This window comes from Plecotus auritus (genome assembly GCF_963455305.1).
Source record: "Plecotus auritus genome assembly, chromosome: 12".
Taxonomy (NCBI): Eukaryota; Metazoa; Chordata; class Mammalia; order Chiroptera; family Vespertilionidae; genus Plecotus; species Plecotus auritus.
This window is the reverse complement of record NC_137778.1, coordinates 17493878-17516289: the sequence shown is the minus strand read 5'-3', so window position 1 is coordinate 17516289 and position 22412 is coordinate 17493878. Positions and strand designations below refer to the sequence as shown.

Here is a 22412-nt window from a genome sequence, read left to right as displayed (position 1 = left end):
ACCTAATCTATCCCTCAGGGCCACCAAGGTTTCCCGGAGCCGTCTCCCCAGCATGGAATCCGCCATGCAACATCTAGAATTCTGCCTCAGCCATGAGCATTTTATGGGGTGTCTGCCTTTCCGTGAAATTTTCTAGTGTCCGTTTGTGTTACCTCAGAGCTTGGAGGTCTCTGAGCACTTAGAGCATTCCAAGAAGTACCTTGGCTCTTACTGTGATGACTCACAGCGACTTCATGAGAGAATGGAGATGAGCAAGTGTGAGTCAGTAGTCTGCCCGTTCATACATTTCCTGCTGTCTGAAACACTGTCTTTTCAGGGTTCTGAATAAACTACTCTTCTATTGACTCCCTCTCCTTACAGAAATGTTCTACTCCATTCAGGTTCCAAGTTAATGGGGTGCTTGAAATCAGAGATAATGCTCCTCATGAATAGGACCTGCTAGTAAGAAGGTAGATCTGAAACCAGATGCTGATCGGAGCTCAAACTCTGCTTTTCCGATCAGCAGTGGCTACCAACTTCCTGTAACAAGGTCAAGTGTGGCCTGCCCAGGATCCACCAAAACACTCCTCATAACTGGTCTAAGGGGAATAAGAAAGGGAGGGATTAAAAATCTAGACTTATGAAATGTCTACAAATACTACAACTGAGGAATCTACTAGTATACATATCTTCAGAAAATGACCTTTTGTGCATTTTTTTAAGTTTACTCTTTATTACCAGTGATTTCTGGCAGACAATTCAAAAGTCATGATGACTCAAAAGCAGCGACGGTGGGCTCATGACAAAGAAAGTACAGTGTTTCTCATCTAAAATAATGTGGCCGACAAATACAAAAGGAAGGGTTTTTCCCCCCCAGGAATCCTACTTTAACCTTTCATTGTTTTCGAAAAATAAACCAAGTATTATCAATATCTACTTCAGCTGTCAAACAGTGTTGGGGTAGATGTTAACATTTTTAAAAGCCTGCATCCCCTTCTTTAAGAAGTACTGTTTCCAGTAGACATACAGATGCTTCCATTTCCAAAATTGACTTTTTAATGTTTCTCTTGTGGTACTCATCCTTACTTCCGCGGTTCAAAAGCTTCTGACTTTCATGGAGCTGAGAGATCGCTATTTGACTCTAGACCAGCATGCTGTCATAGCCATCTGGCATCTGGTTTGAGTTAGCGACACAGAACGTGGGGTGAGCCTTTCTGCTCTTGCATGCCTGAGAGTTGTCATGGATCAGCATCACCTGCATCATGTCTTCTCCTGCCTCCAAGCCAGGAAACTATATGCACTTCATGTGTTTGTTGTCCTCAGGTTCTGCCTCAAGAACTGTCCACCCAATGATTTGGAATGCGCCTCGAGCCCATATGCCTTGGAATACAAACTTGTCTCCCTCCCATTTGGAATAGCTGCCAATCAAGATTTAATCCGGCTGGTTGCATACACGCAGGATGGAGTGATGCATCCCAGGACAACGTTTCTCATGGTAGACGAGGAACAGACTGTTCCTTTTGCCTTGAGGGTTGAAAACTTGAAAGGAGTCGTGTATACCACACGACCACTCCGAGAACCAGAGACCTACCGCATGAGGGTCCGAGCCTTATCCTACAGTGCCAGTGGGACCATTGAATATCAGACCACATTCATAGTGTATATAGCCGTGTCTGCCTATCCGTACTAAGAAGCTCGCCAAAGCCAAACCCACATATTTAAACTGCATTAATCATGGGAATCAAGTTCGCTTCCAGGTTACCATCTCCTAATCGGTTGCAACCTTGGCAACTTGAAAATGGTGCTATGCTCTGTTTTGTGTGTGTTCCTTGGTACTGTTGAGGTATTTTCAGGATCCCACCATGGCCACATCTTTTCCTTAAGGTCTAGAAAAGCCCGTATCCTTTTCTTTATTTATTACACTGGAACCGTTACTTTCCAAAGATTATCTCTGAACATCTAACAGGACACATCAGTGATGTTTTATGGTGGCATGGTAGTTAAGATAGTTTTCCTTAAAAATATACAATAAACTAACTATAATAACAATTCAAAGCCAAGTAGATTTTGGCGCATTTGGCCATTTTTAAAGTAATAAAACTGGTTGCTATATTTTTTGAGCAAAGCTTAAGTAACTTATGAAGATGCTTTTAAAAAAATAGTATTGATACTTTATTATAGGACTTAGACACCTCTTTTCACTTTAAGGAAAAAAAGAAACACCACTCGTTTTAGAAATACAGTACAGCTTCTAGAAGGTTATGATAATCCCAAATGGTGCTCACTTTGAATACCCACAATAAGGATATTACTTTCAGTGAACCATTTATGATCATAGAAAAAAATATTACTTTGTCCTCAGATAATTGTTGATGGCATGGATCTTTGTTCATATATTTTGATATAATCTGCCATTAGCTCCTTCATTTTCACATTTCAGAATTGTTTTTACCTTCCTGTCAGTTGGAAACAATTTTTTAAAATATCAATGGGACGGTTTTCTTTGTTTTTCTTGAAAAATCTCATATGTTAAATTAGCATATATGTTAAACGTCAATACACTGTACGTGGTGGTAACAGACTCTGGAAGCAATTGCCAAGATGTATTCTATTTTTATGAAGTGTACATATATTACCTTAGTGTGTATTTTCTATGGAATATCTTGATGAACTCTTTTATAAAATTATTTTATAAAAATATAATGTTACAGGAAAACCAGCTAAAATAAAATTTTCACATCCTTTGCCTTAACTTTTTTTGAAAACCTGAAATTTGTTTCCTCACAGCTATCACAGGTAATGAAGTATATAGCCACATCCACATATGTATGTGGGTATGCGATACGTGTCATGATTTAATCACCACAGCAGCTCTTGAGTAGGTAATGCTGTATTGTTATTCACATTTTACAGGTCAAGATCCTGGGACTCATAAGTTATGTAGCTTCCTTAAGACAGCACAGCCAGTTAGTGGCAGCAATGTCATACCTTCTACCTCTATGACTCCACGTCAAATGTTATCTCCATTGCCGAACAGTTTTCTCACTTACCTAAATAGTTTCTTTATATCTTACCTCAAGTAAATCCATCACCTGCCTATAATAGGCAATAAACTAGTGAAGGCCTAATCATGGCCTGTGATGAAGGATTTTTTACCTAGAATCACATTATTCAAAGAAACCTGGAAAAATCATCTAGTCTACAGTCGGCAGGTGATTGCCTAGCTCAGCGTTTACCAAAGAATATTCTGGAGAACATGAGTTCAGTAAAGATATTTTGAGTCAACGGGCTCCATGGTCAAACAAGTTCAGAAACATCGTAGAATACGTCTTCCTATTAAATATTTACTGTGAACACCGACACTGAAGGATCGTAGCACCTCAATAGAAAATAGATTTCATTTGTTCGAGTCAAAATGTTCCCCAATATATCGTAACAACTCACTGAACACTTGGAGAAATGCTGGTTTAATACAGTCAAGACATCTGTGTGTCTCCTCGGGCTTTGGAGAAGACACTTACGGCATATTTGGTAAACAGTTCCAGGTGGTGCCTGACATGTCCCATTGGCACATGACCCTGATTATCGAGCTTTCTAAAATTAAATCACATTAATTGTTCTCATTTCCTTTGTCCAATCTGCAAGCATAGAGTGACCAGCCATGTACTGAGCAATCATTGGTAGGAACAGACTTCTGGTTACACTATTTGATTTGGATAGTCCTATGGGAAGCCAGAAGATCCAACCAGAAACTTGACTATAACCCAGTACCTCTGACAAAATTGTCTTTAAATACCTCGTAACCACCCTAGTGGTTGAGCAGAAATAGGCAATGATATCAATTATCAAGCCTGTCTGTTCCCTTAGGACAGTGGTCGGCAAACCACGGCTCAGAGCCACATGCAGCTCTCTGGCCCCTTGAGTGTGGCTCTTCCACAAAATACCACGTGTGGGCGTGCATGTATAGTGCGATTGAAGGAGTACCCTAATTAAGTTAATAACAATGTACCTACTTATATAGTTTAAGTTTAAAAAATTTGGCTCTCAAAAGAAATTTCAATCGTTGTACTGTTGATATTTGGTTCTGTTGACTAATGAGTTTGCCGACCACCGCCTTAGGATGACAGAACAGGGTGTTGAAGCCCTCCACAGCATCAAGCAAAGCTGTAGGGAGCAAGCCTATGTCTGGTATGTTACAACTACAGTCCTAGGAGCCTGCAAATTCCAAAGACGACGGAGGGATGACTAGCAGATAAGGAAACATCTCCAAAGGGAGGAAACCAAAGGGGAAAATGAGAAATCTAATCGGTAATATTAGACTCAAATATGTACAATCCCTTACATGTCGGATGAAGTTTGCCTACAATACAGTACAAGTAATGAACCTAATGTTAATAGAAGAAGAAGTATGATCTGCGCTGGTGGTCAGCAGACTTCCTGTAAAGGGAAAGATGGGTTTTATAGGCCGCATGGTTTCTCTTGCTACTACTCAACTCTGCTGATTTAGCACAAAAGCAACTACAGACAATATGTGTATGTGCATTTCCTGTGTTTTGTTGCTTTGGGTGGGTGGGGAATAAGAAGGTAGCATTGGCGTTGATGGGGAACAGGGAGGATGGATCCTGGTAGGAAGTCATGTGAATGAGAAAAAGATAGACCCCACCAGTTGCCTTTGGAAAAAAATTTCCCATGATTTTACAATCATTCAACCAACACACAAGCTCCCTACTCAGCAGTTGCAAGGAAAAAATTGGTAAAGAGGGCCTATTCCTCTCCTGTTAAGACCTGTTTTTCTCTTTAAGTCTTGTATCCATTTTTGCTTGATTTCAGAAAGTAATAATATGCCCATAGATTGTGTGTGTTGTGTGTCTGTTAGGGGAAGGGTGTTATTTGACTCAAGAAGAAGCCCTAATGGGGGAATAAGCATACATATGTAACACCTTAATCAATAAAGAAATTTAAAAAATTTAAAGAAGCCCTGTGTTCTAGCCACCCTAATAATGTTTCTAATGATGATAATGCACTTTGACCCAGTGGGACAATTGCTTTCTTTCTTTCCAGGCATCCTTCGGGGGACAGTGGGTCAAAGAAAAAGGCTTTAGCGTGATTTTCTGGTGCTAGGAGGCTGCCCTTGTGCACTAGGCCACTTGGTTCTCGTTCTCCTGGGTTTCAGGCTCCCAACATACCTGATTTTCAATCTTGGAATCCACGTAAGTTGATCTCCTAATATTTCCAGTTTCCTCCACCTCCATGTCAGACAGCAGGATAGAGACCACTCATTGGACTCTGGCCCTGGCTCCTGAATAAAGCGGTTCCATGTGTGGAGGTGGTGCCTGACATGTCCCATTGGCCCCGGCTTATTCCAACTCTGTAGGGACACGGACAGAATGTATCAGTGTATCAACATATTGCCCAGGTATCTAAAACACATTTTCAAAATGTCAAGTGATCCTTGATGACCAGTGTGCTGATTAACTGCAGCGTTCCAGGGGTCCTTGGAGGGGACAAGCTGAGGCCAAGATTTCAATGTGTAATCACTGTTCCACTGAGTCAGAAAGCTCACTGCCAAGCTGGAGCAGCGGTAGGTCATATAACTAACTGGTCAGGATGATTGTCGTTTCCCAATCACCGTCCTCTGCCAAGATTCTGTTTCCAATTCTCTCTTCTCAGAGGAGCAGCCTGGGAATTTGGAAATTCTTCACAGTGGTTTCAGGATGAGCTCCTCCCTCTCATTCTACCACCTCAATCTTCGTACTGGCCATGATCCGTCTCAGCTGCATCGGCTTGTTCCCATCTTGGTTGGTCCTCCCGTCTTTCACATCAGCCTGTACCCAGTAGCAGAATTACCTTTTACTAGGATTGGTCTCTCTCTTTCTTGGAACCTTCAAGTCATACTTGCAAGGGATGTAGAGATGAGATTAAGCTGCAACCAAGCCCCTCAACTAACTGCTGGCCACCCAGTAAGTTTGCACAGAGATATAAAAACGTAAGACAAAAACATAGGTTCCTCTTGAGCTTGGACACCTTCTGCTTACGCTATGAGTAGAGCCAAGGAACTCGCCAAAATCAGACTAAGGGATATTTTTTGGTTTCTTTTTCCTGGGACTTTCTAGGGAAGGTTGCCTCCCATTGTTGCACGGGAGATGGATGGGAGAAATCAAGAGATGGCAAATCTCAATGGAGAAAGCTCAAAGAAAGAAGCACACCAAATAAGGAACCCAAGCTTTTAACCCTCCTGTTCATTCCATTAATTGTGCCATTCCTGAACACCATGGGGCGGTTCTAGAATTATCACTGACAGTGTGGTTGCTGAGTCATCAACAAAAGAATTGTCTTTACAATAAAGAACTTCCAAAATAACAAATTAAAAAATTCTACGTTAAACAACTTTACTAACTATTCTGTAAGAAGAAGAAAAAATTAAATAGAAAATTTAGATGGGCTTATGTCTCTTAGCGTAAGTATCTTGGTCAGCTTCTCCACAAGCTTGCCTGCATATTCATATACTTTATACTGACTAAAGTATACATTTTGTAATTGTGGAGCGAACACGAGTAAAGACCACTGGAGTCCAGACCAAATTAAAATTTAGGGAGCCTTTATTGCCGGCCGGCGACTGTCCCCTCTCCACTCAGGGAGATCAGAGAGCAGCCCCGACCCTTTGTGTCTGACCATATTTAAACCCATTCACTACATACTGTTTTTGCAGAGCAAACAGTCTAAAACAATTTAAAACAAAGGAATTCTATCCAATTAAAAAATACACCTGGCATATCTAGTCTCTGGCCTACAAGGTCAGACAGCTAAGTTTATCTTCCTCATTATTCAAGCAGGCTAAAGCAGGCTAGAAAGCAAAGTTAGAATAAGAGTCCATCTAAAAAAACAGCAAAGAATTCCAAACAGTAGTTTTACAAAATAGGGGTAAGCCTTCTCACTAGGAGTCACATGGTCATCCTTCTGTGCACACATACCCCTGGTGGCTCTTTGGGCATCCAAAACTCCTCTTCTTACAAGGACACCAGTCAGGTTGGATTAAAGCCTGCCCTGATTGCCTCATTTTAACCTAATCACCTTGTTAAAGGTCCTGTCTCCAAATACAGTCACATTCTGAGGAATTGGGGGTTTAGGAACTCAATAAATGAATTATGGGAGAACACAATTAAGTCCTTTAAAATAGTATATGGTAATAATATGTTTACATGATTCTCCTAAGTTAGCAATTTTCAACCAGTGTGCTGCAAGAATTTTTAAAACATGCAATACTTGACTATTTAATGATGGGCACTGACCTCTTCTCCCTTAGAATGTGAAATAAAAAATGACAACAACCAATACAACCATAGGTGTCTGGTGTGAATGTCCTGACTTGAACCAGAAATATATAGGTCATGTAATAGAATTGGATCTTATTGGTCATGTTGCATAATAAGATTGCATCTGATTGGTTAATTCTTGGTACCAGAAATCCTTATATATAAGTATAGGCACCTGATTTTTTTTTTAAGTCTCTTTCCATCACCATTTATTCCCTCTTTACCCTGTCTACCTCCCCACACCCCTTTCCCTCTGGTAATCAATAAATTGTCTGTTCCAATGAGGTTTTTTCTTTGCTTAATCCCTTTGCCTTTTTCACCCAGACCTCAACCTTCCTCCCCTCTGACAGCTGTCAATTTCAATTTGTTCTCTATATCTATCAGTCTGTTTCTATTTTTGTTTGTTAATTTATTTTTGTTCATAAGGTTCCACATACGAGTGAAATCATGTACTTGTCTTTCTATGACTGGCTTATTTCATTTAGCATAATAATCTCCCAGTCCATCCTTGCTGTCACAAAAGGTAAGATTTCCTTCTTCTTTTTTTTTTAATGACTAATAGTCCATTGTGTAAGTATATCACAATTGTTTTATTCACAAACTTACCTGAATGTTTATACTGATGGGCACTTGGGCTACTTCCAAATCTTGGCTATTGTAAATAACACTGAAATGAACATAGAGGTGCATATATTCTTTCAAATTAGTGTTTTGGGTTTCTTCAGATATATTCCCAGAAGTGGAATTGCTATGGCCTTGAAGTAGAGTTTGATATCAGGAAGCGCAATTCCTCCATTTGTTCTTTTCAAGATTGCTGTGACTGTTTGGGGTCTTTTTTAAATCCATATAAATTTTTGGAATATTTATTCTAGTTCTGTGAAATACGCCATTGGTATCTTTATAGGAATTGTATTGAATCTATAGATTGCTTTGGGTAGTATGAACATTTTTAATGATATTAATTATTTATGTTCATGAACATGGTATATGCTTCCACTTATTTGTATCTTCTTCAATTTATTTCTTCGGTGTCTTACAATTTTCTGAATACTGGTCTTTTATATTCTTGGTTAAATTTATTCCTAGGTGGGGGCTTTTTAATGCAATTGCAAATGGGGTAGTTTTCTTAGTTTCTCTTTCTGATAGTTCATTATTAGTGTATTAAAATGCAACTGATTTCTGGATATTTATTTTGTATCCTGCTATTTTACTGAATTCATTTATCAGTTCTAGTAGTTTTTTGGTGGAATCTTTAGGTTTCTCTAGATACAGTATCATGTCATCTGCAAATAATTATAGTAGTTTTTGCGGTTTTTACCTTCTTTGGTTAGTTATTAATAGGAAGAAAGCAAGGGAAATCAGAAATTGGTAAGTATGGTCGTTTGGGGACACTGAGCCTGTTTGCTTCACTAGGAAGCTACAGCTTTATACCCCAAGAAATACAGCATTGTTGCTCTAAGGGGATTAACACCCTTCCTCCCCACCCCCACCCCCACCCCCATGGTAGGTGTAGGGGAGCAGAGGGAGATAAGGATGTGTGCAATAAAGTCAAAATGGAGAAGGTACTTAACCATAGAGGCCTGTCAGTCTAACCTAGGGAAAATATCATTAGCTAGGGACTGGACCCCATCAGAAGCTGAAGACAAAGTTGGACTTTTTCCGTGGTGTGACAGAGGGATATGGGACTTTGGAAACCCAGAAGCAGGGGCAGACTTCTGGAATAAATCTTGTCACGAGATCACAATCTCGTGCATGGGTCCTTGAAATTCTTTCCTCGCGATCCCATGGAAGAGCTTAATTTCAACCGACCCCAGTTTTACCTCTTCCTTTCCAATTTAGTTGCCTTTTATTTCTTCTTCCTGTTTGATTGCTGTGACCAAGAGTTCCAGTACTATGTTGAATAAGAGTGGTGAAAGCAGGTATCCCTGTCTCGTTCTTGATCTTACGGGAAACATTTTTAGTTTTTGCCCATTGATATGATGTTGGCTGTGAGTTTGTCATATATGACCTTTATTACATTGAGGTATATTTCCTCTATTCCCACTTTGCTGACAAAGGTACCTGGTGTTTTTTTTAAAGTCACTTTGGAGCAAAAAAATGGATAGTTAATTACTATTACTTTGTTTGAGGAGTAAATTAATCAAAATTATACCTATTTTTTGTCAGTTTTGAACAAAATAATATTTTTTGTGTGCTGCAGAATTTTAGTAATCAGTTTATGTGTACCATGAGATGAAAAAGGTTGAAAATTGCTGTTCTAGGTCCATACCAATGCATTTGTTAGTACTATATGTCCTGCACTTACTGTGGTACCTGGCATATAGTAGGATTGGATGAATGTTTGGTAAATGTATGGATAACTTACATATGCATAATACATTTGTGGTCATTGTGATGAAGTTCATTGATTTGCCTGGCTTTAGGGAGAAGGAAAGAAAGCCTCTATATTGAGTATTAACATAAAGACACTTGAAAGTTGCTCAAACACTCTTGCTGATTATATCCTTGTCTCCAAAATCAAAGATCCCTGAAGTTATGGTTAATGGGATTTAAACTGGCAATTTTATGCCATTCTATACCATATTCATTTTATTCTTATGTGTGGATTACAGTATTATGGCTGTTTAAAGAGTTAACAATTCAGTGGAACCAACTGGAACTTGGGGTTACATAGCAAGGCCAAATGAAAAATTTAGCGAGAGGAGTAGAAGGGTGGTTACTAAATGGATCAGCTGTTTTGAAGTCAAGGAAAATGAGATTAAAAGAATTGGGCATTACATGGAAACATCTGGATGGCAAATGAAAAATTTTGTCAAATTTCCCAGAGGTTTGTTCTATACAAAACTTCACTCCCCCATATCTGAAAGCATTCAGAAGAGTGCTTTCTCCTGAACTTCTCTTGTGTGGCCAGGGCCTGAAAAACACTGAGCCTGTTTGCTAGTGCCAAATGTTCATAGCTGCCAAGAGGGCAAGACTGTGTGTGTCTCCTATGGCATTTCCAGGATATGGACAGTAGTATTGGAAGCAGTAGTAAAAATATGTGTGATGGCATGTACATGCCTGTCGGTGCCTTGCATATATCTGAGTATTTATCACCAAGGGTGAGGCAGAGCTGGAAAATAGTTCTGTGACAGGTAGAATCTCATCATGATGAACTCTGCAAGGCATCCTATCCTTTTGGTATAGAGAAACTTGGTGAAAAGAATGTGTCACATGCTAAAGACTCACTGTAGTGAATTAGCCTGTGAAAAGTTCTGTATGCACAGTAGGGAAACTGGGATCTTCACACACAAGGCTTTCATCTTTCCTTTCTTTGAAAACTAAACTTATATGGTATCTTTGGGAACTTAAGGGGTATTCTTTAAGTGACTTGAATATTCACTACAGGGAGAGTGCAAAGAAATCAAGTATAATTACTACCTACAAGTAATGCATACCTGTAATTAAATACCTACAAACAGGATTGCTTTAGTTCGTCTCATCGTAGACTTCTTTCCCATAATATAATACTAAGTGATATGACAAGGAAAGACTAAGCACAGGGTAAAATTAAGAAACATGTAGGGCTGCTTAACCAGAACTAAGGGGTCCCCAAAGAACGTAATAGCTAAAATCTGAACCATAATAAAATTAGCTCGCCCAGAGCTGAAACCGGTTTGGCTCAGTGGATAGAGCGTCGGCCTGCGGACTGAAGGGTCCCGGGTTCGATTCCGGTCAAGGGCATGTACCTTGGTTGCGGGCACATCCCCAGTGGGAGGTGTGCAGGAGGCAGCTGATCGATGTTTCTCTCTCATCGATGTTTCTAGCTATCTATCCCTCTCCCTTCCTCTCTGTAAAATATCAATAAAATATGTTTAAAAAAAAAAATTAGCTCGCCCAGAGCCACACACTGTTTTACATGCTTTACATATTTTGCCTAAATTAGTTAATGAAGACTTTAACAATTCCTTAAGGTAGGTACTGTAAAGCTTCCCTAGCTTACAGTGAAGAAACAGAGGCATAAAAAGTGAGGAAACATGGACAGTAAGTGGCAGGGACAGGATGTAAAACTAAGTTATCTTGGTTCTTAACCTCTGTGCTTCTTTGTGCGATAGATGGCCACGAGTTACCCAGGTGGCAAGGCAAAAGTCAGTGGAGAAAGGCCATAGATATTTCCAGGCAAGTGAGCAGTTCAGTGTGGCTAAAAAGCTGGAGGATTAAGCAGATGCCAAAATATGAAGGGTCCCATAAATCTTTTTAAGGAGTTTGGACTTTATTTCCAGAGTTTGTTTTTAAAAGAATTTGTTTTTGAGAGACCCAGAAGGGCTAGACACAGTGAAACCAACCCTAGGAAGTTGGTCCTCATTCCAAACTGAGGAACATTATAGGAAACTTAAAAATGGGTTGTTTTGTAGGTTTGCTAAAGTTCATTTATCTATATATATATAAAAGGCTAACATGCTAAGTGTCCCACCATCCGGGTAATGACATCATGTAGCAACTCCCAGCTTCTTCTCCCTAGCGACTAGCCTCCTTGGAGTTTCTTCAGCCCAGGAACACAACTTGCTTCATAGCCAGGTGGAAACATTTCATACCGTAACCAAATGTCTGTGAAGCATTTTCCCATGCCTCATCTCATTTGATCCTCACAGAAGTCATCAAGTAGGTCGATAGGAGACTCGGTGGAATCCTATTTTCTTTTCATTAGCCAGAAAATGGAGATTTAGAAAGCTTAGAAACTTGACCCGACTGAAAACTAAGAAATGGTGGACCTTGAAAATGACTTCAAGTTTTCTCACTGCACAGAATATAGTCAAACACTGCTGCAGTTAAATATTTCACCCTTTGTTCTCCCTGCACGAACTACAATAATAATCTGCTTCATGTTGGTATTTACTGCTGTGTTGCTGGTAATTATCTGAAAGAGAAGTTGGGGTGCTTCACTGGGCTGGAAAAAGTTTAGCTAAATCAGAAAGCAGGTCTAATTAAGCAAGTTTATTCTACATCTATAAAAGGCTAAGTTGACTGGCACATGTGAACTACATATAAAGCTCTGGCTGGCAGCAATCGCACGCATGTGTTTCCATATGTCATTGTTGATCATTAATTTGGTTGACACTTCTGTTATAGAGAAAGGGCAAATAGTGACATTAAAATATTTCTTCTAATTAATTTCCCTTCAATGTGCACAAATTCGTGCACCGGACCACTAGTTTTCCATAAAGAAAAATGACTAAATGCTCATATTCTAGGTGGTGAAGTTGAATGAGTTTTAGTTTCATCCTCTTAAACAAGAATGTTCCTCACATTTAGCAAGGTAGACTTACTGGCACAAAAAACAAACAAACAAACAAAAAACACTGAACTATCTGTCTCGGAAATGGGGTTTCCTCACAAATTTGAGAATTACCAACCATTGCTTCTCTAGCAAAAGTCTGAATCTGGACATTAAAAGGCAAACAGGGTCCTTGCTAAGATGATGCATAGGATGTTTATCTTCATGATAATTCTCATTCCTGGTCTGAGATAGAAGGTATAGGAAATAGAGCACTTGGTGGCATTTGGAAGCCAACACTCTTGGCAGGCAAAATTTCTAAGGACTTGTTGTCAAGTGAGATTAAAAGCAAGAATAAAGTTTATTAAATGGACAGTAATAAACTTACCAAGCTAAGTGGTGTTCTATCTTGTTTGCAATTGTTAATTTCACTTCAGAAAAAAACCCACAACTCAAATTATCTGATTGCACTTTTGGAAAATCTTTCTTTAAAAAAAAAAAAAAAAGATTTTTAGATAGATAGAGACAGAAAGAGAGACAGAGGCAGCAGGGGCTTTTTCCCCAGGTAGCAGAAAAACTTGCTTTTATTCAAAGCAGATGAGAATGATCAAGAAGTAATAGTTCTCTCTATTCACTCAGCTTCTTGCCTTTGGGGTAGTGGTTCACAGACTAAAGGTAAAACATGGAGACACTTTAATCTTGCTCACACCTCAGGACCTTCATTCCTGTAAACTGACTTTTGAATACCAATGGCTACATCTGGATTCCGAACAGATGAAACTGAGCTTTCTTAGCCTCCATTTAGAACAGGCACACGCATCTGTCCTCAATTGACACCCACCCAGCGAAAATGTTGCAGCGTTGGTTGGCCTTTTGTCATTGCTCTCTTGACAGCGAAATAACTATCATCTGGTTCAGTTAGATCAAAGGAGGACATGCATTTGATGTAGGGCTGTTCCTTTACAGCATAGCACTTTGTTAGTATTACCTCTTTGGCAACGTGGAACGGAGATGAAAAATAGACATTCTTTGATAGGCAACAAAAACAATGACCAGACCTACAGAATGAACTGGACTGCTTGCCTAGTGGGCTCTCTCCAACTGCTACTTCCACACTTCCTCCATTCTTTGGAGGTTAGGTTTCAGGAAACCTTGAAGTGTGAGCCAAAAACAACATGAGAGAGAGATTGTTCATACATCTGCTCCAATGGGGAGATGAGAAAGGACCACAGTTTAGCTGCAAGTCCCAATATGCCAAACAGTAGGGCTTGTTTCAGGCTGTCCTGATCTAATCAAAGACCTCTGTTTCAGAAATGTTGGCTACCCCAGTATGTTCACACATAGTATTGCTTTCCAAGCTGGGAGATTTAGAGGTCATTTTACACAAGAAGACATTGAGTTCCAGAAAGGATGAATGGTATGGGTATGAGCAAACCAAGTTGTTTAGGTTCCCTCCTTAGGTGGGATGCCACTCAATAGAGCATTTTCCAGCCTTTTCATTTTGGTTATACTTACAAATTTTAAATTTTACCTTGGTCACCTGAGTATGGATAATGGAAACAATCCTAATGAAAATAAATACAAGAAAGAGTTTGGAGGTGGTGGCAGTTGTGAGTGTGAACATATGGTATAGAAACAGAGTAAGATCGTGGAAGAAGAAAAATAGTGCTTCTTGTGGGTTCAATTTTTATCTCCCAAAAATATATCTTAATGTCCCAAGCCCTATTGTGAAAAAGACCTGATTTGGAAATGAGGTCTGTGTAGGTGTGATAAAGTTAAAATGAGATCACTAGGGTGGTCTCTAATATAACATGACCAGAGTTATATTAGAGAAGATGGAAGTGTCATGTGAAGAAACAGATACACAGGGCGAACGGCAAGTGATGACAGGGGCAGAGACTGGAATGATACTGCTGCAAGCCAACCAACATCAAGGATTGACAGCCTCCATCAGAAGCTAGGAAGATGCAGCAAGAATTCTCCCCTACAAGTTGCAGAAGGAGTGTGACCCCGTGGACAACTTGACTTTGGACTACAAGCATCCAGATCTGAGAGAATAAATTTTTGCTCTTTTGAGCCATCCAGTTTGTGGGAAACTAATACAGGACTCAAGATGAGGAACCTAAACCTGAGGTCGTCTAACTGTAACCTAATGTGAAATAGAATTAGCTTCACCTGTCTGCCCGAAGGCCTATCAAGTACAGCATCTTCTTTATCCTTTTAAAAATCAAAAAAATCTATGCTGATGTTAAGCTTTCCAACATCTCTCCACTTCCTCACAGTGTTAAGGAGATCTGTGAAGCCAGCTTGATGATTTCATTTGCCAGTTCTTGCAATAGTCCAGAATTTAACCTGTTCAGTCCTAGAGGCTTGAACTCATCTAAGGCAACCAAGTGAATATCAACCCATCTTTACACAGTAGTTTTATCTTTCTATCTTCTTCAACCTGAAGGTCATCTTGTCAATAGAGCTGAAACCAATTCCATTCGGAGAATTTCCATTTCCCCATATTAGCCGTAGTGGACTTGAGTCAGTTTTTTGCCTAACACACAACAATCTGCCTATTTGGTGGAGTATTTTTTTTTTAATATATTTTATTGATATTTCACAGAGAGGAAGAGAGAGGGATAGAGAGCTAGAAACATCGATGAGAGAGAAACATCGATCAGCTGCCTCCTGCACACCTCCCACTGGGGATGTGCCCGCAACCAAGGTACATGCCCTTGACCGGAATCGAACCCGGGACCCTTCAGTCCGCAGGCCGACGCTCTATCCACTGAGCCAAACCGGTTTCGGCTTGGTGGAGTATTTTGCATTGTGTATAGGTTTGGTGGCCCACAGTACCTTATCCAGTCCCTCCCCTCAACAGTCAAAGTAAAGAGGACTCACCTCTTGCCATCCCCCTGCACAGGACTTTGCATAAGGCACAAATGACACAAATAACCCAAAAGTTGAAGGGATGACTGACTTATTTGAGGCACCTTTGTATTTATACTTTGTCAACTGCTACATCCTGGTCACATTGTCCTGCCAAGAATTATAATATTTCCTCTTTCTTGCTTATGCTTTTTCTTCAGCATAAAGATTCATTTCCTGTACATACTTTTAAATTACCTCTTTGTCACCTAAGAATTATTTCTGCATGTGGAATTATTGGGTGACAATCACTCCTGAGGTTTCTGAGACATATCTCCAAATTGTTCTCAGCACAGGTTGCACCAATTTACATTCCCAGGTGCAAACACCTTGATTTTTGTCAACTTCATAATATATTTTTATTCATTTAAATATAAAAACTGTGTACACTTTATTGTAAGCTTACCTATTTGTAAATCTACCTATAAACAGACAAGGATAACTTTGAACCCAATGTTTTTCCTTAACTCGAATTCTTATTAGAGTTCTATTTTAGAAACTTGAGTTTTGCCCTGGTCGGTGGCTCAGTTAGTTGGAGCATCGTCCCATACACCAAAATGCTGCGAGTTCAATTATAGGTCAGGTCACATACCTAGGTTTCAGGTTGGATCATGGTTAGGGCTTGTACAGGAGGCAACCAGCCAATGTTTCTCTATTACATCAATGTTTCTCTCTGTCTCTCACCCTTTCTTTCTCTAAAATCAATTTTTAAAAACTAGTGTGTTTTTTATTAGCCAGTATACCCCTGCACCTATACAACAAATAAAACATAGTCATGTGCTTACTAAAAATTTAAACAAATTAATATGAATTAATGTATGAATGAGACCAGTTTGAGGAGTGGAAACCAATGACATTACAGAGAACATTATCAGAGCTTGGGTTTTTTTGTTTTTTTCAAAATAGAAATTCTCTTAGTAAGTAATAGGACAAACAAGTCAAATAAAAAAAGTGTACACTATTGGGGGGAGAGGGCACTCGGGGGATAAGGACACATATGTAATACCTTAATCAATAAAGAAATTTTAAAAAAAGAGTACACTATCAAGATTTTGCCAAATATTATTTTATTTATTCTTTAATCTTTACTTTTGAACAAGTGATTTATTAACCAAGTACAAACAAAGCCACAAACCACAGTTACAGAAGTGAAAAGTAACTCTCCTTCCATTCTTATGACTGAATCTCCTACTTCCCTTCCAAGAGGCAGATACTATTACAGCCAAACAACGTTTTTAAATGATTTTAATTCACTCAGAGGCATTCTCCAAATTCCATCAATCAATGAACACCATTCCTACAGATAAAAGCATCTTTGCAAAGCATTCCATGATCCCTCTTTCTACCGCTGGATGAAGACACAGGCTAGAGGGCTTCATGGTGATGGGTGACATCTGGAGACCAAAATCACTTTCCAAATTGCCCTGGAGGCGGGAGGGGGGGCACGCGGGGAGGGGGGAAGCAAACATCTGTGGAGTCGGCCTGGCCTTCCCAAAGAGGGTCTGAGAGCACATTGTGTGTTCTGAGGGTGACATCCACTGGTGTCCAATCATAATTGCATGTGCTAGGCCTTCTGAGATCTGGAAACAAGAAATCCTTAAACATTACACCAGGCATAGTGATTCTCAGCCATTCATCTATGCAATATCTATGACTTTCCAAACATCATGACCAGTATACCTACTTTGAACCTCAGAAGAAAAGTTGTGATAAAGCTAAACATATGCTGCATCAACACAAAAGATGTGTCTCTAGACATTCATTCATTTGTAGCACAAATAATATTGAGCATAAACTACATTACATGACAGTTACTGAACTAGGATCTAGGAACAATGGTGAAAAAGACACAGCCACACCCACAGAGGCATTTTCACATAAAAAAAAAAAAAAGAGTTAAGACATGGAAGTGCATGGCAAAGCCTGCATTCATCTGTGTATTTACTTGGACTTATATTATCGTGCCCTCACAACAATTTCAGAATAAGTGGAATTTTACATATAGGAAACCAAGGCTCAAAGAGGTTAAGTGACCTGCCCACAGCTACACAATAAGAGTCTGAATCCTGGCTTATACACCCTTGGTCTTGAGAGCAAACTCCAAATTTGTTATAGTTTGATCAGAGAAGCAAAGCCACCAGAAAGTTATATTGGGTAAAAGGAGATTATTGTAGAGATTTGACCCCACGTAATTGTGGGTGCTGGTTAAGTAGTTTACTTTCTGCTGTTATTCCATATTCCTTGCTGGGCTGAGGTCAGCAGGGCAGGCAGTCGGGAAGGAAAGGTGGTTGTAAAGCAAGGGAGAGCGATGACAAATTGGAACCCACAGGACAAGCTGGAACCTGTGTTGGTCTCTTGTAGGCGCCAAGCATCCAACCTGGATGATGCAGGTACCTACAGGAGGGTCTGGAACTCTTCATCATGGAGCTAAACACGCACTTGGCCACAGTAGAAGCTGGAGGACAAATCTGGTGAGGGCTGGAGATGTCCAGCTGCTGTCCCATGCCGACAAGATGAGCCCACAGGTCCAGGACCACGTGTCACCTGCATGGATAGTCTGAGTGTAAAAATAATATGGCTGCTGCTTGTTTCCATCTCCCAAATCAAGTGCAAAACATCTCTTGTGAACCACACTAGTCTGGAGCTATGCCATGAAAGAAATTCTGGAAAACATAACTTAGATACATGGACTCAAGAAAAGGCAAAATGCAATACACAAGCAGAGTTGTTTCCCACAGTTTTATTTAAATGAGTTATTGCTATCTCTAGTAGCCAATCTTTGGCTCATTTAGCTAAACTCAGATGTCATTTCCAATCTAATGGCCAGATCATAATTAAGAAAATCGGCTCCCAGTCCTGAGGAAGAACAGCATGAACTCTTTGTTTTACCTAATTAAGGAATCTTTATAAGAAATAAGGGAAATGGAAAAGGGACATAAAGCCATGTGCGTTCTGAGAAAACTCAAAATTCAATAATTTCAATATCCACCTGAATTTCTTATGTGTCATCATCCCCAGGAAGCTAGTATTGTTTTAGCTAGAGCAGCAGGCCAATGCTGAAGGCCTCAGCTTTTTTAATGCAACCATTGATGACATGAGATCCCATCTGCTCATGACTTTATGAAGCTGGAATGTGAGACTACACCCTCCAATTATACGTAACATGATTCTCTATATGTAGTGGCTGCCCACAGGACTTCCCACCCACCGCTCTTTGGCATTCCTAAAGTAACAACCGCAACAAATAATCCTGGAGGTTTCACAAGTTCTTCGAGGAGACACTCCTCAACAGGGTCTCATTTAGGACAGGACCCCAAGAGCACTGGAATGTGTATCTGGTCATTATAATGCATTATATTTCACATTCAACCATTTCCAAAATCTCTTCACAGATTTGTTGGATCAAACTGCAACTCTTGATTAATTGAAAGCAGCTTAATTCTTATAAAAATAATGTTAATTCATGCACAACTTTAATGTAGTTTTATTATAGAATTAAATATGAGGTACAGTCTCTTGGTCTCTCAATAGACTTCATGAAACATCTCAGTTTACCTAATCTTTCTATTATACTCAATTTATAATGTCAGCTTTCAGTATAAAACGTAAGACAGATTTAAACAATATACCGTCTCCATTTGCAAATATGTGACTATTTAAGGTAACCTGATATACCTTTCAGTGATCTGTACTTATGTGGGTGGGAGACTTATGAGTAGCCAAGAAAAAGTTCTGGCAAATCTCATCACATACATTGAAATCTGCCATATGTTAGTAAATTTTCATGATTTGATTAGATTGATGTCAAAGTTGCCTTTTATAAACTCCAGTTGAGACACTCCGGATATTCGACCTGTGAGCAAATTACGATTGCTTTGGAATCTGGTCAAAGTACTGAGTTTAAATTACTTTTGGAATGCAAGCGTAGAATGTGTGAGACTAAATAAATCAATATTTTGTGTTCCTGATTAAAAGCCATTACCAGTAGAAAATATGAATCCTTAAAAATAAAATCGTTATATAGCATAAAATGTTTAGTATGAAGAGATTATTAAATATCAGAATGATGATCATGAAAATACAAGACATTGCTATAATTCCAAAAGAAATTTTTATGCAACAAGTCCATTGCTTGCATAGCAAACAAAAAGAGCAAGACTTCCAATTGAAATCATAATAAAAAGAAACCATATTGCATGAACAATGTTAAAGCATCCATCAAAACTCATTCTTACATGTCAGGCATTAAAAATTCAAGGACTCGGACAATAAGAAAGAACTAAAATAAGTGGGCACCCAACCCCATAGATGGGGAGATCTGAGAGGAGAGCCCAGAAAAATGACACGTGGGAAACTCCACATCAAGAAGAGTCAGTGCATGTGTGTTGTAGAAGTTCTTGGGGATTCGTTTACTGATGGATGCTTAGTTACTAGTAGTTATTGGGATGATTTCTGTTACCCTTTCATTCAACATCCATTTGCTTTGCTGGTTTCTTTCTTGGATGTCATTGGCTCCTTTCTGCAAGTCCACATCCTGCTTAAGACCAGCCCAAATGTGGTAGCCTCTACGAAGTCCATCTCTAGCTTTCTCCCAAAGCACTTTAAATAGACTCATATTACACATTTTGTCTGCCTTACATTACAGTTTTACATCTTATATCTTTTATTGAACAGTGAGCAGTATGCGCTTTGAAAGGAGGATCTTCACCTTATTTATTTTTATATTCTCCACAATACCTCGCTGAGTGACTGGTGCATAAAAGAAGCTCAGTGAATATTTGTTCATTCATTATGATCAAGAGGTAAAAACAGGTGGATAGAAAGCAGGATCTGCGTGTGCAAAGCGAGGAGGAGCAAGTGAGGTTCAATAATTGCTCTGGAAGGAGCAAAGAAACTTGAAGAACAGAAAGAAGCTTTCGTGACTTCAAACATCCTCTTCCTTCCTTCCCTCCAACATTGATTAAACACCATGTTCAAGGTGCTAGGGAAGGAAAAAAGAAAAGAATAGTAGCTTCTGCTTATTGAGTTATGTTTGGTATTCCAGGCACTTCACATAGTATATATATATATATATTTAATTGAGATATAATTGACGTATAGCATTCGTTTTAGATGTACAACGTAATGATTTGATATCACTGTACATAGTTGCAGTTTCTTTTCTTGTAATGAGAACTTTTAAGATCTTAGCCATCCATCCATTATCTTATGATATCCTCATACCCGCATCCCAAGCAGTGTTATTAAGCCACAATTGAGAGAGCTAAATATTTGAGAAGTTCAATCATTTATCTAGGGCAGGGGTGGGCAAACTTTTTGACTCGAGGGCCGCAATGGGTTCTTAAACTGGACTGGAGGGCCGGAACAAAAGCATGGATGGAGTGTTGGTGTGAACTAATATAAATTCGAAGTAAAGGAACGGAGGGGAGAACAAGAGAACCGGATAGAACAGCCGGATCCGGCCCGCGGGCCGTAGTTTGCCCAAGGCTGATCTAGGGTGACACTGTTCATAAGCTATAGAGCTGGGCCCGAACCCTCGGTTTGCCCGACTTGCCCACACTGTGCGGCTTCCCATGCTGAGAGATGCTTACGTTCCTACTTGCAGACACTCCCTGCCAAATCATGCAGCTGCCTACAAAAGAACACTGACAGTCAAGGATGGGAATCACCGAATTTGTTTCAAACACTCTTTTGTGTTTCTGTTAAGTCATCTGCTGCTACGGGACCCCTACATTTGCCAAACTAGGGAGTTCTACACCTGGTTCCCTTTCTTGGGATTATTCAACAGAAAAAAAAATGATTTCAGAAACCTTTGACCCATAAAACGGTCAAGGACAACTCTAAAACCCATTGCCGGTTGATACTCTGTCACAAGGAGGAATATTGGCACCAGTTGGAGTCGACTGGGTTACTAGACAGGGTTTGCGACTCTGTAATGGCTTGTTATGTGACAAAGCGGATGTTGGGGAGCCCACGGAAGATGAAAATCTCTGGGACTTGGGTGTGTTCAGAAAAACATATTTGCAGCAGGGCGAGATTGTCTCAGCTGATGTCATTGGGTTGGGTCTGACCAGGGGCAAAGGCCTCCTGCTGGCTCACTAGTGTTTGGGGATTTCCAATCCCTGAATGCCTCAGGGCAGAGATCCTGGTGGAAAAGAGAAGAAAGCTTCCCCCAGCTTCACTGTACAAAGAACAAAAGAGGATCATTAAGGAGAGCCCGAGTTCATGTCTCCTCCAGAGGAGACCAAACGCATTACCTCAGAATGATCTTCCTGTGAAGCAAATATTAATTTAAGCACATGGGGGAAGGAGGGGTGGGCCCCAAAGGGAATGGAAAACAAGATGCTGGACTCTTCTAGAAAGGCGCATAATTATCCTTGTTAAATAACTGCTGCGTGGCTGTTTTCACGTAGCTGATGGAAATTTATGCGAGACTAACAGGACTTTCCTCGAACCATTAAAATGCCCCTCATTGGCAGTCCATAGCTCCTTGGTACAGCTTTTAACACAATGTGTGACAGCATTCCAAAAACATGACACAGTAGATAAATGCGATGTGGGGTGAGGACAATCCAGCAGCTAGATCTGACCCTGACATGAGAGGCCTGTTGCACTTGGACAGGCACGCTCATCTCTCTGCTCCCCAGTTGCTGCCGGTGCAACATGGTGGCTGCAATACCTGCCTTAAAGGTTTGCTATGAAGAGCAAAGAAAACGATGTGGGTAAAATGATCTGCCACAGGTAATACTTATGACATAACCACCATCCCAAAGACCCTAACATTTCTGACTACCTGCACTGTGTCTCGAGCTATGCTTGCTTAATGAGCTGAAAAGGATTCCTGAGCACAAATATCAAGGTGCTGAGTGCAAAGACCAAGGTGCCCAGTGCAAAAACCAGGATGGCGATGGGGCACCGTGTGCAAAAAGGACGTTGTGCCAAAAGGGCCG

At 40.0% G+C, this 22412-nt stretch overlaps 1 protein-coding gene across 1 annotated transcript in view; it reads left to right on the top strand.

Annotated features, from left to right (window-relative positions):
- The window catches only part of HMCN1 (hemicentin 1), a gene marked incomplete at its 5' end in the record, with an annotated part of 394143 nt that extends 391420 nt beyond the window's left edge, over positions 1-2723 (top strand). The window contains one exon of the mRNA XM_080648250.1: positions 1303-2723. Coding sequence (XP_080504376.1) covers positions 1303-1669 — 367 coding nt within the window. The 3' untranslated portion in view covers positions 1670-2723. The remainder of the gene's footprint in view (positions 1-1302) is intronic.
- Between the last annotated feature and the right edge of the window lie 19689 nt (positions 2724-22412).